At 43.9% G+C, this 17,316-nt stretch overlaps 1 protein-coding gene across 1 annotated transcript in view; it reads left to right on the top strand.

The window, feature by feature from the left end:
• LOC119414862 (epidermal retinol dehydrogenase 2) overlaps positions 1–12,001 on the top strand; it is a 123,308-nt gene extending 111,307 nt beyond the window's left edge. Inside the window, exon 7 of the mRNA XM_037681983.1 lies at positions 11,504–12,001. Within this exon, the coding sequence (XP_037537911.1) occupies positions 11,504–11,600 (97 nt within the window). The 3' untranslated portion in view covers positions 11,601–12,001. The remainder of the gene's footprint in view (positions 1–11,503) is intronic.
• The last annotated feature ends 5,315 nt before the right edge of the window (positions 12,002–17,316 follow it).

Consider the following 17,316-nt stretch of genomic DNA (forward strand, 5'->3'; position numbering starts at 1 on the left):
CGATGGACTTACAGAACTCTTTCCATAATTGGGATATGAATTGTGGGCCTCTGTCCGATACAATGTCTGTGGGTAAGCCGTGAATCCTGAAAACCTCTTGTAGAAGAATCTGGGCCGTCTCAAAAGCCGAAGGGAGTCTTGTGAGTGCAATGAAATGGGCAGCTTTAGAGAATCGGTCCACAACAGTGAGGACTACGGACTTCCCATCTGAAGGTGACAAACCTGTCACGGTCTAAAGCGATGTTTGCCCATGGTCTGTCCGGAACTGGTAGTGGACGAAGTAGACCTGCTGGTGGTTGATTGTTGTTCTTATTTCGGGAACAAGTGGAGCAGGCCTTGACAAATTCCTTTATGTCACTTGACAATGTCTTCCACCAGAAATGTTTCTTGGTGAATTCAATCATTCTATTGATGCCGGGATGACAGGTGAAGTGATGAGAATGAACCCAATCCAAAACCTTGTGGATGACGCTCCTTGGAACGAAAATGGTGCCAGGTGGTCCCCCCCCAGGATCAGGTTGCTGAACTTGAGCCTTCTTGATCTCCTGTTCAATGGGCCAGGTGACAGCTCGGACCACACAGGCTTGTGGCAAGATCCCAGAGTCTCCCTTCTCTCGGTTGGAAATGGAGAATTGTCGAGACAACGCATCTGGTTTAACATTCTTGGAACCAAGGCGATACGTGATGGTAAATCTGAATCTCGTGAAAAACAATGCCCACCGGGCCTGACGGGGGTTAAGGCGCTTGGCGTCCTGTAAATACGCTAGGTTCTTGTGATTGGTCCAAATGATAAATGGAATATTGGCCCCCTGCAACCAGTGTCTCCACTCCTCGAGGGCTAGTTTTATGGCCAACAGCTCACGGTTTCCGACGTCGTAGTTCTGTTCAGCTGGAGAAAAACGTCTTGAAAAGAAAGCACATGGGTGAGTTTTATTATCGTGGGGGTCCCTTTGAGAGAGGACCGCCCCAGCACCAATATCCGATGCATCCACCTCCACAATGAACTGTCTTTGGGGGTCTGGGTGACGAAGAATGGGTGCAGAACAAAAACGTTGCTTTAACTCACGGAAGGCTTGGTCGGCTTCGGGGGTCCAGTTGAATTTGTAATTCGTGGATGTAAGTTGGGTGAGAGGGGCTGCCGTCTGACTGTAGTTCCGGATAAAACGGCGGTAGAAGTTTGCAAATCCCAGGAACCTCTGAAGCTGCTTTCTGTCCGTAGGTGTCGGCCACTTCAGAACTGCTCGGACCTTCTCAGGGTCAGTGTGGTAGTGTCCCTCGTTAAAGATAAAACCAAGGAAAGAGACAGAGGTTACGTGGAATTCACACTTTTCAGCTTTGACGTAAAGTCGGTTTTCATACAATCGTAGTACAGTGCGAACATGGGTCTGGTGGGACTGGATGTCGGTAGAATAAATCAGAACGTCATCTAGATACACAAACACAAATTTATTGATCAGATCTTGGAGAACGTCGTTGATGAGAGTCTGAAAAATTGCAGGAGCATTAGTGAGTCCGAATGGCATGACTAAATATTCAAAATGTCCAAAAGGGGTCTTAAATGCAGTTTTCCACTCATCTCCTTCCTTGATCCTCAAAAGGTGATAAGCGTTTCTAAGGTCCAACTTTGAAAAAACAGTGGCAGAAAGAAGTTGTTCTTGTACTGAGTTGATTAACGGAAGTGGATATTTGTTCTTTATGGTTATCGCATTTAGACCTCGGTAGTCAATACACGGGCAGAGTGAACCGTCCTTTTTATCTACAAAGAAAAACCCCGCCCCTAATGGAGACGTAGAAGGGCAAATGATGCCGGATTGTAATGATTCGTCTAAATAATTTTGCATGGTTTCCTTTTCGCTCCGAGAGAAGTTATACAGGCGACTCGAAGGGAGAGGGGCTCCTGGCAACAGTTCAATTGAGCAGTCGTATGGGCGATGTGGAGGCAAGGATAATGTTTTATTTTTACAAAATACGGGCGCCAAATCATGGTACACCTTGGGTACCTTTGACAAATCAGGTGGAGAGGAGGTCACCTCCTTTATTGTCTCTGACAGAAAACCAGCAGACCTTAAACAGTTCTGTAAACAATATTCGCTCCAAACACTGATCCTTTTCTTCTGCCAATCAATGATGGGGTTGTGTTTTACCAACCATGGATAGCCTAAAATCAACTGCGGCGAAGGAGAATGAAAAACCATGAACTCACCCAGTTCTCTGTGATTGCCGGAGATGATGAATGGTAATTCAGTTACTTCCTGGGTGATAGTGGTGATGTTCTTTCCAGTGACTCCAGCCACCGGAATGGGGTAAGGAAGATTTCTAGTAGGAATTTGAAGTTCTTCCACCAGATCCTGAGAAATAAGGTTTTTCTCTGCTCCAGAGTCAATGAGGGCCTCAATGGCATAGTGTCTTTGCTGAAGAATAATTCTGGCAGGAAGACAAAAGCGTGAATCAGGGGCACAACGAGCCTCACTCACCAGGATCCCCTGAATGGCTGGTGAGTGTTGGAGTTTAACTTGTTCGGGCAAGATCGCACAAAATGTCCTCTCTTCCCACAGTAGAAGCATCCACGTGCTGCCAATCATCGTTGCCTCTCCTGCAACGTGAGTCAGGTTCGTCCGATCTGCATTGGTTCAGGCTCGGAGTCATAGTGAGTGGTACCTGGTTGTGACGTGGGTTCTTTGATAGCGGAAAATGCTGGAGGAAAAGTTGACCCGGAAGCCATCGGTTCAGCTTGGCCCCGCCTCTCCTGAAGGCGATTATCAATCTTGATCGCCAAACTGATGAGGTCATCCAACGTCTCCGGCTCATCTGTAAGCGCCAGTTGATCCTTTATTTGATCAGAAAGTGAATTAGAAAATACTCCTTTAAGTGCCACCTCATCCCACCTGGTTTTCTCCGCCGCAATCCGGAAGAGGATGGCGTATTCAGCCACGGTAGCTTGACCCTGCCTCATAGCCAACAGATGGCGGGACGTCTCCTCCTGGTGGACAGGGACATGAAACACACTCTTGAAATCCTTAATAAAATCGTTAAATGATAGTGAAGCCACAGGGTGGGACTGGAGGTAGGCATGAGCCCATTCAAGAGGTACACCTCTCAACGAAGTAACAATATACGTGATCATGGATGCAGAGTTTGGGAACAGAGAAGGAGAACGGGCAAATGCTAGTTCACATTGGAGGAGGAAACCATTGAATTGTTCCGGGTTACCTTCAAAAACTGCGGCCGGCCGAATCTCCGGCTCACGGGGTTGTTCCGAGCGGGCAGTGCTTTGCGCTGGCGGCGCTGATGGTGGTGAGACGGCCGGCGTGGGTGGAGTTAGTGTTCCCATTCTATTGCCGATAGACTGAATCATTCCGCCCACCGTTTCCAGATTCGACTGTGTAGTCTTGTGTTGGGTAATTAGTTCCTATAAGAGAGCTTCATTTCTCCTTACCCTCTCCTCAAGGGTGACCTGATCAGCATTCAAACCGTTCTTTGACATATTGTGGCCAGAGCAAACTGTTAAGGTCTGTGGGTGATGTCAAAGGCGAACGGTTTGAAGCAAGGAGTAAACAACTTGAGGTAAAAAAACAATTATATTTATTGGTTCAGGTGTAGCTGGTAAACTTAAACTCAGGATGGATCCACTGTGGGAATAGAGGGGAGATTGGTGGTGAACGACAAATCATCTTGAGGATATTTTGGAAATGTAGAGAGTAATCCAAAAATAAGCTTACTTGTCGTTGTTGTTCCAGGAGCATGAGAACAGGAGACAGGATCCAAATCCAACAATCCACGGTGGGATCAGGTGAGTATATTTACAAGTGTATTTACAAAAATCACCAAGGGAGCCGGGGTGGAGGTGAGGAGAAACCAGGAACCAGGTGAGGCACACAGGAGTGAAGGTGGAGGAGGAGCAAACGCTGCTGTCATGCATGGAGACCGATAAGGAGCTTGAAGTCAGCCAGCCAGTAGTCACAGGAACATGGAGCTTGGTAGAACTTTGCTCTGGCACTGATCTGGAGTGAAGCTCCAGCTTAAATAGCTCCTCCACCTGGTCCAGGTAATGAGCAGCAGCTGTGGAGAGATAATTAGGAGAACACAAACAACAGAGAAGGGAGGGGTAGAGGAGCCAACCTCTACAACACCATGGTAATTGGCAAACAGTTGTGTCCATTAATGAGTCAGAATCAGAATAAGCTTTATTGTCATTGCACCGAGATACAACGAGAACATGTACGTACAGTTGTCCGAAAGATGGACGTAGTGCACGAACCTGCTGCTAATTACCACGGTCCTCTTATTATTATTCAGAATAATGCAAACCGGATTCCAAAAAAGTTGGGACACTAAACAAATTGTGAATAAAAACTGAATGCAATGATGTGGAGGTGCCAACATCTAATATTTTATTCAGAATAGAACACAAATCACAGATCAAAAGTTTAAACTGAGAGAATGTATCATTTTAAGGGAAAAATTTGTTGTTTCCAAATCCCAAAAAAGTTGGGACAAGTCCATTTTTACCACTGTGTGGCATCCCCCCTTCTTCTTACAACACTCAACAGACGTCTGGGGACAGAGGAGACCAGTTTCTCAAGTTTAGAAACAGGAATGCTCTCCCATTCATGTCTAATACAGGCCTCTAACTGTTCAATCGTCTTGGGCCTTCTTTGTCACACTTTCCTCTTTATGATGCGTCAAATGTTCTTTATAGGTGAAAGATCTGGACTGCAGGCTGGCCCTTTCAGTACCCGGATCCTTCTCCTACGTAGCCATGATGTTGTGATTGCTGTAGAATGTGGTCTGGCATTATCGTGTTGAAAAATGCAGGGTCTTCCCTGAAAGAGATGACGTCTAGATGGGAGCATATGTTGTTCTAGAACCTGAATATAGTTCTCTGCATTAATGGTGCCTTTCCAGATATGCAAGCTGCACATGCCACAAGCGCTCATGCAACCCCATACCATCAGTGATGCAGGCTTATGAACGGAGCGTTGATAAAAACTTGGGCCATCCTTGTCCTCTCTGGCCCAGATGACATGGCGTCCCAGTGTTCCATAAAGAACTTCAAATCGTGACTCATCTGACCACAGAACAGTCTTCCATTTTGCCACACTCCATTTTAAATGACCCCTGGCCCAGTGCAAATGTTTGAGCTTGTGGAGCTTGCTTAGAAATGGCTTCCTCTTTGCACTGTAGAGTTTCAGCTGGCAACGGCAGATGGCACGGTGGATTGTGTTCACTGACAATACTTTCTGGAAGTATTCCTGAGCCCATTCTGTTATTTCCTTGACCGTGGCATTCCTGTTTGAGGTGCAGTGACATTTCCGGGCCCGGAGATCATGAGCATCCAGTAGAGTTTTACGGCCTTGACCCTTACGCACAGCGATTGTTCCAGATTCTCTGAATCTTTTGATGATGATATGCACGGTTGATGATGATAACTTAAAAGTCTTTGCTATTTTGGGGTGGATGTCCTTGGGGCGGCCCGGGACTGTGCACGGCCGGCTGGCTGGCCCCTTTCCTGTGGTGGGGGCTCGCTCCCGGTGCTTCCTGGCACTGTCGGCGGTTGGGCGGGCGCTCTTGGCCGGGTCGTCCTGGTGGGGTTTGGCTCCATCTGGTAGCGGGCTGACTGCGGTCTGTGGGGGTCCTGGTGGCCCTTGGGTGTGTAGGCTGCTGGTGCAGCTTCTGGCGACCCTCGGGGCTCTGTCCCTCTCTGGTCTGGAGCTCAGCGGGCCTGGCGGTCGGACCAGATGGAGAGGTGTCTTGGCCTCAATCCCTGGGTGGACCTTGGGGAGCTGGGGGGGGGGGCTGTTGGGTCAGTGGGGGAGCTGACTCCCTGTGGGAGCATTTGCTCTCACAGTTATTTCTCCCCATCCCTCACCATGCACCTCCACCCTCTTCATTTCAATTCCATACATTTAGGGTTGTTTGGGCTCGGGTGTGCTGCAACAATTTTACATCTTTGTTGACCATAGCCACCTGGGACTCAATTTTATTGTACACCTTAGACATTCATTCATAACATCCTCATGACATTCATATATAGGAACTTGAGGTGGGCACATGGCTATGGGTGGTGGGATGACCTTACTCTCACCCCCTGTGCCTGTGCTCACTTACAACGGTTGCATTTAGACACTAGGGTTTGGATAGAGTTGGGGTGGAGGGGAAACTGGCACCATGCCAGCCTTTGCTCTTTCTTCTTTCCTTTTTAATGGCACTATACAACAACACACATCAACAGCACATCTAGGGGTGGGGGTGTATGTGTCGGGGACATATTATTATTATTATTTTATTTTTTTTTATTTATTTATTTTTTTTCCTCTTCCTACCCACCTAGTTCCCTGACTGCCATTCCGGGGGTGGGGTCCGGGAGAAGGGCAGGCCGTCGGGTGTTGACCAGGACTATGTGGGGGTTCAGGGTCTGGGGGTTGCCGTGGGCGGTGCTGGCGCTGTGCTCTCCCTGGGGTTGTTTGGACCCCCTGAGCTTGGCTCTTGGGTGCCATGGTTGGCCCGCTGGCCGGGGTGGCTGCCGGGGCCTGGCGGGCGGTCGGCTGGGGGTGCGTGCTTGGTTGTTGGCGGTGTGTGGGGGTGGTCGGTGGCGTGTCCTCTTCATGGTGGGGGGGTGTCCTGTCGGCGGGGCATGGCCTGGGCCGGGTCTGGGGTATTGGCTCTTCTCCGCTCAAGAATGAATGGGTTTACCTCCTGGGTTTGGGCATGGGCTGCCCCCTGTAGAGGGCGGGTACATGTCTTGGACCTGGGGGGTATAGAGTGTGTATCGGGAATAAGAATGAAATGTATTGTTATTGTATGTCTTTGAGTGAATGGATGTGAGATTGAGGTTGGGATAGTGTGATTGTGTCTGTGTATGAATGAGTATTTGTTAGGCCGAGACTCGGACTGCCCCCTCTTTGATACAACTGGGGGTGCTTGGCATCGCGCCCCTATTGCGCGGCCCTCTGGTGGGGTGTGCCCTTGCCTGCCGGCGCGCTTGGGGCCCTTGGTATCGGGGGCTGGGCGCTTGGGCGTGTGTCGGCTCGGCCTGGTGTCTGCCTGGTGGGGCTCGGGTCCTCTGGCCCTGTCAGGCCTTGGCCTGGGTGGTGTGAGTCCTCTGTGCCCGGGCCTCGGTGCCTGGACCTGGACCTACATCGGTGCGGCGGGTGCCGACGGAGGCCTATGAGTTTGTCGCTGTTGGCCCCGGGGGTCACTGTATGTGGTTGCTGGTGGGGATCTTCCGGTTCTCCCCTGTGGTCCATTCTGGGGGGTGGGTGAGTGGTTCGTCCTGTGTGGGTGGCTCTGGGGGCTCCACGGTCGGGGTCCCTCCTGGGGTCTTGGGCTCTGGTCCCCCCTTTTTCGTCTGCCTCTGGTCTTGGGGGTCGGGTCTCTGCTGCTTCACAGTTACTAATAAATGTTCTATTAGAGAAGCCTTATGCACTTATGCATGCTCACAACCACACACAAATAGAAGCAGGGATGCTTATGTAGGCTTTATATGTAGATATATAGATATGTATGTGAGTGTATATTCATGTGTATGTATATAGGCGTAGGTATGGGTATATATATTTATGGAAACTTACTGCAAAGCCATGAATATTTTAAGTTCTTTATACATATGTATTTTGTTGCTGTGTTTTGTCATGTTCTTTGCAGGTGAACAGACAGTGGCCGGGTGTTTTTTGACGTGTGCTCTATTTGTATATATTTCTTATATTTTGGAGTCTTACTTTGTCTTTTCTTTCTTTCTATCCTATTAAAAAAAAAAAAAAAAACTACACTAGATAGTCACTATAATAAATATTTCATAATAATGGTGTGGAGAGGATGGCTGTAAGGGGAGAAGGGAGGCCATCACAAAGGAAAAAAAAGAAAGAAATGGCTTCCTCTTTGTACTGTAGAGTTTCAGCTGGCAACGGCGGATGGCACGGTGGATTGTGTTCACTGACAATGCTTTCTGGAAGTATTCCTGAGCCCATTCTGTTATTTCCTTGACAGTGGCATTCCTGTTTGAGGTGCAGTGACGTTTCAGGGCCCGGAGATCAAGAGCATCCAGTAGAATTTTACGGCCTTGACCCTTAAGTACAGCGATTATTCCACATTCTCTGAATCTTTTGATGATGCTATGCACAGTTGAAGATGATAACTTAAAAGTATTTTCTATTTTATGCTGGGTAACACCATTCTGGTATTGCTGCACTATCTTTCTGCGCAACAATGGTGGAATTGGTGATCCTCTTACCATCTTGGCTTCTGAGAGACACTGACACTCTGAGAAGCTCTTTTTATACCCAATCATGTTGTCAATTGACCTAATTAGTGTTAATTGGTCTTCCAGCTGTTCGTTATATGCTCAATTTCCTTTTTCCAGCCACATATTGCTACTTGTCCCAACTTTTTTGGGATTTGTTGACACTGTGAAATTTTGAATCAACATATTGTTCCTTTAAAATGTTACATTTACTCAGATTAAACTTTTGATCTGTCATCTATGTTATATTACGAATAAAATATTGACATTTGCCATCTCCACATCATTGTATTCAGTTTTTATTCACAATTTGTTTAGTGTCCCAACTTTTTTGGAATCCGGTTTGTATTTTTGCTTGGATGAGAAAAGGGAAGAAAACATAAGGAGAGAAGGTTTAAAAAACGATCTCTCACACCATGTCCTAGACAGGGCATGGTTTGAGGCATCAAAAAAAAAATCCTACCACAGCAAAGCAACATAAATAGACATAATACATGAGGCCGGTGAAGACATTGAATTTTTAAGGGAAGGTCGTAGCATAGTCCAGAGCCCCTCTCAGCCATTGTCCAGATAAGAGGGGTTATTTATCATCAGCTTGGTTGAGGTTCTGTCACATGTCCACCACAATGGGGAAGGGAGGGATGAGGAGACAGACAAATCGTCTTTGTTTTTCCTAAACATGCCAGGAGGAATTGAGATAAGTTCGCCGTCAAGGCCACAGTTTGGTTCAGGCAGAACTCATATATTGCAGTTTCTGCCTTTTAAAGTCTCGCTGGTACATTTCTCTGATGGTAACTCCAAACAGCCGAATTGATTCCTTACGCCAAAAGTCGAGTTTACATCTTTCTCCAAGATTATTCCCAACCATTCATGGGTGCTGCCAGAAAGTTCACAGTCCTGATAACAGCCTGTTCCAGCTCTCTGACGCAGCTCCACATAATTCAGTCTGAGTGCTGCCAAGCTTTGACACATCCACATGAATTTGTAGACAATCCAGATTTCACCAACCCAAACAGCAGAATACAGTTGTCTTCATGAATCCAATTTGTTTCTGTCGAGGTAAGAGGGTCCTCCTTACCCTGACTTCCTGTTGGGAGAAGTTGATCAATTTTGTTGAGAGACCAGCTGATCAAAATCCTTCGAATTAGGAAGGTATGCAGGAAAAATAAAAGAGGCTCTTTGAAGATTCACAAGACAAAAGACAGCAAAGCAGGGAAGCGGGGGGATGGAGCAGAAGAGGGCACGTCTGTCTTCACCGGAGCACAGAGGATGATGCTGGTCAGGGATGACTTCATGAGTAATGTGGGAAACCCTGAATGTCAGGCAAGCGATGCACCAGATGACATGAACAGCAATTCATATAAATTCAAAATGTTATTTGTAACTATCAAACCACCTTTAGGAAAGTTGCAATATCAAATAAATAACATAACTATATGAATAAATTAATCCAAACTTACCAAATATTTCTTATCTTGATTTTCTGATGCTTCAAAAATCTCTATACAGTCACTGAAGATATTGTTAAAGACGGGAGTTGGCTGCGGGCCACCGGACCCAGAAACCCCCTCCAGCCCACGTCTTTCCCCCCAGCTCGAACCTCCCTCAGAAGTGGCAACTCATTATCAATAAATCAAGGAAACGTCAATTAAGTTTTATCAATTATATTAAAAAAGGCAGGAAAAGGTTACAATTTACAGCGCTGGACTCTCCCGTGTGTGACGCGTTCACAGACCCGGAAGAAGAGCCCCTATGTCTCGTGTCATTACTCATTTATAGGGTCCTGGACTCCTCCTTCGCAGAAGGGGAGCTCAACCTGTCAGTGTATGAGGGGGCGTGACTAAGTGTGATCTCAGTGGATCTTATGTGGTTCTGATGTGTTAAGAAATATGACGGTGCTTCAAAAAGCCTTTCTACATGATGTAGCAAGCAGATTAAACTCTATTCTGTGACAGATATTGAAATCCCAGGGAGACTCACTTAGAGCTGCTGACCCAGTTTAACCCAGTCAGAACTGGGCCATAATTTCATTATAATCCCATCTCTGAGCAGATCAAAACCATAGGACCAGTCCAAAAATATCTTAACAATATCCAAATCCAGAATCTATATGTAGGGTGACCTGAGCTAGCAAACAAACTAGCTAAAAACAAGGCACATGCTAACTGATCCAGCTCTTTTTCTGTTGTTTATTAGTGGTTGATAAACCAGCTTGTTGGTGCACTTATTGCCACCTACTGGACTGCTGTGTAAAACTAGCACTAATTTAAGTTGACATATGTTTTTAAGTCAGCTTGATGTGAGATTTTGACTTGACAAGTTAACAAGGCTATAACTAACAATGTATTGTTATCAAAACACCATTACATGCAGTTTGTCAAACTGACATAAAATATTATGTTGAATCAACTAAAAGTCAAAAATACATTTTACAGTGCGCAGTGGGGTGGCCTTATGAAGACACACCAGTAGTTCTCCACTGGAGTTTCTCATAAAGTATGAAATGTCCTGGCTTAAAAAAAAGAAAAAAACGTTGTTCTTGTTCTTGACAACTCGAAAAAAACTTATTTCTCTATTCTTGCAGAATAGGTTACAAGCTTCAGTTTGGTCTTATTTGACTTTTCTCCTTGCATTTGTTGTGTCTTCTGCTTGGCTTATGATAAACTCCAACTTTGACCTCAAGTAGTTTCTTTTACTGAAAGCTTTATTCTTACTGCTCATCCATACTGGTTCTAGTGGAGGGCACAACTAACAGTTGTCCTGTGAACAGATTGTCCCACCTGAGCTTCTGTAGAATTACTTCTTGGTTGATTCTTAGATTGATGTTTTCCTTGCCCAGCCTGTCAGTTTAGATTGTTAGCCATGTCTTTGTAGATTTGTACTCGTCTCATACTCGTTTTTTTTTTTTTTTTCATGTGATGCACAACAACTTTATCCCTGACCTCTTTGGTTTGTTTCTTGGTCATCATGATGCTGTTTAGAATTACCGACATGACCCAATTTACTAATTAGGTGATTTCTGAAAAAAATTTCGAAAATCATTATTTTACTTCCACTTCACAGTTGTGAGCTACTTTGTGTTGGTGTATCACATAAATTCCCAGAAAAATACCTTAAAGTTTGTGGTTGGAATGTAAACAAAAGTGAAAGAGATCAATGTTCAAAGACGTTTTTAAAGCACTGTACAATATATGGTATGTACTGTATATTCACACAGTAGTTAATCTTGATCTCAAACTGACTTTGTTGCTTTTCTCTCCTCAGCATCCTGCCCATGAAGCAGGGCCTTCTGCTGGGCCAGTACCTGGGAGCCTTCAACCTCATGGACACCTTCAGGGGGCGATCTAAAAAACAAGAATGAGAGAATTATGAAGTTATGACTGAAATGAAAGGAGAAATGCACATTTTGATGTCATGCCTGTTCACAGCTAATGATATTATACAGAATGTATTGATTTAATGCAGCATAAAACAGTACATGCTTAGTGTTATTCTTGTTCCAGTTGTCAGGATGATTTGTTAAATTTGTGTAACATCTGCTGTCATTACAATGGAAGTTCCTTTTAATAACAGTATATAGCTTTTAAACTTATGTACCTATGCATTAACAAAACAGACCATTCCTTGTAATTTTCAAAGTATTTCAGTGTTGCTATGGCATATTATTCCTTCAGATATTCAGACATTTAATGCAGCCAGTTGACCTTAATTTTTTATGTATGACTTGATTGTCTTTGTGCTGGCTCAGGATGGGAGACTGTGATGAAGTGAAGATTCAACACAGTCTGATGACTTCCTTAGATAACTTTACTAATTGACTTTTTATGCATGTGAATGTTGCTGACCAGTGCCCTGAGATGACTTCTGTTGTGACTTGGCACTATAGAAATAAATTGAATTGAGTTGAATAGAAATTTGCTTGTTTTTTCTCAGTTTTTAATTTGTATTTTACTGTCATAAATATCCAACTCTATGTAGAATGGGACTGCTCAGGGAAACATGTTTCCAGTTGTGCACATAACAAACGTAACATCTTCCAAACCTCATTATTCAAACATTTGAATAATGGTACAATTAGGATTATAAATTGTTTTTATCTTGGGTGTTTCCCTATTCTCACCCCTTACTAAACATCTGGTGGCATGTCTTGTGGTCTGATGGTTTGGTTACATCAGCCGTCAATATATTTGGAGGGAAAAAGAGAGAAAATTGCAAGTCTTGGATCACCATCCCTGCTGTGAAGTACGGGGGTGACAGCATCATACTAACGCAAGGAAATAACACACTAGACCGTGTTTACACCAACGTGAAAGACGCATATAAAGCCGTACCCCACCCCCACAAACAAACACGCATTTCTCTTACCTTATATGAAGCTGTCAGCTGCCTTGTGTGAAAAACAATATTCTCCGTGGTCTTCTGCCTCATCTTCTACTCATGCTGAGTCCACTTTTGAAAAATGACAAAATATAACTCCTAAAACTGCTAAAGCTTGATGCCACTCCATTTTTGTTTTTATTTCCAGAAGAAGAAGAAGTGTCTTCAGAGGTTTTTGTGTCGTTTCTTTCAGTAGTTCTAGGTACAGTGCCCCCACAGGCGAGCGAGGGAATAGGTTGGTTCAAACAAGTTGACTCGACTGCACAGTGCAGTGTGAATGCAAACGCACCAGCTCAAATGTAACAAAATGTCATGAATATTGGTTCCCAACTGTGAAACCAACCCTATGTTACATTAGTAAGTGTGCTGGTGACGTCACCACCTTCAGGAATGTAAAGAGCTATCCAAACCAAAAGCCCTGGCTGAATGAAGAGGTTCTCACCCTGCTGAAAACCAGGGACACTGCCTTCAAATCTGGCGATTCACAGTAGCTGAGGAGGATATGGTTAGAGCTGGATGCTGGTATTAAAAAAGCCAAAGCAGCATATGCACAGAAGATCTTGGGGCATCTCTCACAAGACCCACGGAAAATATGGAAGGGCATTAAGTGCATAACAGATTATAAAGGCAGAGGTGCAGAATGCCCTAGGGATCCATCACTGCCTGATGCTCTCAACAGATTCTATGCATGCTTTGAAGACCCGAACAGACCACCCAGCACCAGACTCACCTTATCACAAGAAGAAGAGTTCCTCAGCGTGACCTCAGCAAAAGTAAGGAGTACTTTTAGGAGGATTAATCCTCACAAGGCAACTGGCCCCGACAACATCCTGGGGAAGATGCTGAAAGACTGCTTATCAGCTCTGCGAGGTGCTGGCCGACATATTTAACTCTTCCCTCACACTGGTAACAGCTCCCACTTGCCTCAAGACTGCCACCATTATCCCAGTTCCAAATAGCTCTACAGTGACTGGTCTAAATGACTATCGGCCGGTAGCCCTCACCCGATAGTTGCTAAATGCTTTGAAAAACTGGTCATGACCCACATCAAAGCAAACATCAACATCAACGTGGACCCTCACCAGTCCACCACCAGGAAGGAGGTGGAACACTTGGAGAGCTGTTGCAGGAAGAACAACCTTCACATCAATGTGAAGAAGATGAAGGAGATGGTCATGGACTTCAGAAGGAATAAACATGCCTACCCGCCCCAGACTCATGTCCGTGCTGCTATTGTTTTGGCGCATTGTTTTTGTGCTATTTGTGCTTAGTATATTCTTAGTTCATGTCTAGGATCTTACTACTGTTTGTCGTTACAATTTGTATTTTTGTTGGATGTAACTGGGACCCTGTGTACATAGTTTCGTTCCACCTGATGTACCACATGTGATGCGAATGACAATAAAAATCCTTGAATCATGTTGTGTGGGTGTTTTGCTGCAGGAGAGACTGGTGCATTTCATATCATTATGAAAGAACTTTATGTGAAAATATTAAAGCAACATCTTAAGACCAGTCAGAAAGTTCAAAAACGTTCAATACAAAAACAACTGGACTTTATTTGTAACAGAAGATGTTTCGCTCCTCATCCGAGGAGCTTTCTCAATTTATAGAGCAGTGAGTGTCGGGTTCAGGTTATAAGGCTAAGATAAGACACACTAGCTCCTTATCCACAGGTCTGGTTCTTGGAGGACCCTATTGGGCCTTATTTAGGCCGGTTCCGGTGGGACCAGTTTATTTCAGTCTCCACAGTGCCTATAGTTCCCCTTTAGTGGGCGGATAGTTCACCTTTAGTGGGCAGATCATTAATATCAATGCGCCTTACCAGCTGGTGGTGCTAGTGCTACATTACTAACCACCACTAACACATATTAGAAGAAGAAGAGCTGGAAAAGAACAGACAACCAAAATGGATGATCTTGTTTCTGTTCTGAACATTCTGCTTTGCCTGTGGCTTTTTCTCCTTTTTTATGTATAGCGGCTGTAGATTTTTTTGAAACTCTTTACTCTAAACATTTTTCTTTCACAAAGAACCGAAAGAACTTGATATTTGTTGGTACATATTTACTCAATCTTTATTTAAACAGATCAGTCACATTAAGCTTCGAAGACTCGTTTACATGCGAGACCTGTTTGGACAGACAATAAAAGTGGTGAAAAATGACACATATAAACATTAATATAATTAAATATATACATATATATAGCTGTAGTTGTGTATATATCAATATATATATATATATATATATATATATATATATATATATATATATATAATATACAAACCGGATTCCAAAAAAGTTGGGACACTAAACAAATTGTGAATAAAAACTGAATGCAATGATGTGGAGATGGCAAATGTCAATATTTTATTCGTAATATAACATAGATGACAGATCAAAAGTTTAATTTGAGTAAATTTAACATTTTAAAGGAAAAATATGTTGACTCAAAATTTCACTGTGTCAACAAATCCCAAAAAAGTTAGGACAAGTAACAATAAGTGTCTGGAAAAAGGAAATTAAGCATATAACGAACAGCTGGAAGACCAATTAACACTGATTAGGTCAATTGACAACATGATTGGGTATAAAAAGAGCTTCTCAGAGTGTCAGTGTCTCTCAGAAGCCAAGATGGTAAGAGGATCACCAATTCCACCACTGTTGCGCAGAAAGTTAGTGCAACAATACCAGAATGGTGTTACCCAGTGTAAAATAGCAAAGACTTTTAAGTTATCATCATCAACCGTGCATAACATCATCAAAAGATTCAGAGAATCTGGAACAATCTTTGTGCGTAAGGGTCAAGGCCGTAAAACTCTACTGGATGCTCGTGATCTCCGGGCCTTTAAACGTCACTGCACCTCAAACAGGAATGCCACTGTCAAGGAAATAACAGAATGGGCTCAGGAATACTTCCAGAAAGCATTGTCAGTGAACACAATCCACCGTGCCATCCGCTGTTGCCAGCTGAAACTCTGCAGTGCAAAGAGGAAGCCATTTCTAAGCAAGCTCCACAAGCCCAGACGTTTGCACTGGGCCAGGGGTCATTTAAAATGGAGTGTGACAAAATGGAAGACTGTTCTGTGGTCAGATGAGTCATGATTTGAAGTTCTTTATGGAACAGCGGAACGCCATGTCATCTGGACCAGAGAGGACAAGGATAGCCCAAGTTGTTATCAACTCTCCGTTCAGAAGTCTGCATCACTGATGGGGTTGCATGAGCGCTTGTGCCATGGGCAGCTTGCATTTCTGGAAAAGCACCATTAATGCAGAGAACTATATTCAGGTTCTAGAACAACATAGGATCCCATCTAGACGTCATCTCTTTCAGGGAAGACCCTGCATTTTTCAACACGATAATGCCAGACCACATTCTGCAGCAATCACAACATCATGGCTACGTAGGAGAAGGATCCGGGTACTGAAATGGCCAGCCTGCAGTCCAGATCTTTCACCTATAAAGAACATTTGACGCATCATAAAGAGGAAGGTGTGACAAAGAAGGCCCAAGACGGTTGAACAGTTAGAGGCCTGTATTAGACATGAATGGGAGAGCATTCATATTTCTAAACTTGAGAAACTGGTCGTCTCTGTCCCCAGACGTCTGTTGAGTGTTGTAAGAAGAAGGGGGGATGCCACACAGTGGTAAAAATGGACTTGTCCCAACTTTTTTGGGATTTGTTGACGCTATGAAATTTGGAAACAACAGATTTTTCCCTTAAAATTATACATTCTCTCAGTTTAAACTTTTGATCTGTGATTTGTGTTCTATTCTGAATAAAATATTAGATGTTGGCACCTCCACATCATTGCATTCAATTTTTATTCACAATTTGTTTAGTGTCCCAACTTTTTTGGAATGCGGTTTGCATAAATATAACCATATGTATATATACGTATGTACATATATATAAATATACACGTGTATACATATACATGTATATATGTATACATATATATATATATATATATATACACACATATATATGTATATGTATATATATATATGTATATGTATATACACACACATACATACAGTGCCTTGCGAAAGTATTCGTCCCCCTTGAACTTTTCAACCTTTTGCCACATTTCAGTCTTCAACATAAAGTTATAAAATTGTAATTTTTTGTGAAGAATCAACAAGTGGGACACAATCGTGAAGTGGAATGAAATTTATTGGATGTGCCAAACTTTTTTAACAAATAAAAAACTGAAAAGTGGGGCGTGCAATATTTTTCGGCCCCCTCGTGTTAATACTTTGTAGCGCCGCCTTTTGCTGCAATTACAGCTGCAAGTCTCTTGCGGTATGTCTCTATCAGTTTTGCACATGGAGAGACATTGGTTACGTACTGTAATCCCAGATTCTATGAGTATAGGCATAGCCCTTTAAGAGCTGTCGCTGGTGGGTTAATCCTGTCATGCAAAGCATCGCACTAAAAAATTTAGTCCACGCCCACCTGTTGTGTGGGCCCCACCTGGTCCGTATAAATTACGTTAAGAGCGGGTAATCGGCTCCCAAATAGCTTTTTCTTCAGCCATTTAGGAGCCAGTGAGGCCTGACGCTTAAAGGGCTAGGCCTATACTCATAGATTCTGGGGTTACAGTACGTAAACAATGTTCTATTTCGTATAGGCTTCGCCCTTTAAGAGCTGTCGCTGGTGGGTTAAGGGCGAAGCAGATGTAGTCTCCGCCTCACTG

This window comes from Nematolebias whitei, chromosome 9 (genome assembly GCF_014905685.2).
Source record: "Nematolebias whitei isolate Nwh7 chromosome 9, NemWhi1, whole genome shotgun sequence".
NCBI lineage: Eukaryota > Metazoa > Chordata > Actinopteri > Cyprinodontiformes > Rivulidae > Nematolebias > Nematolebias whitei.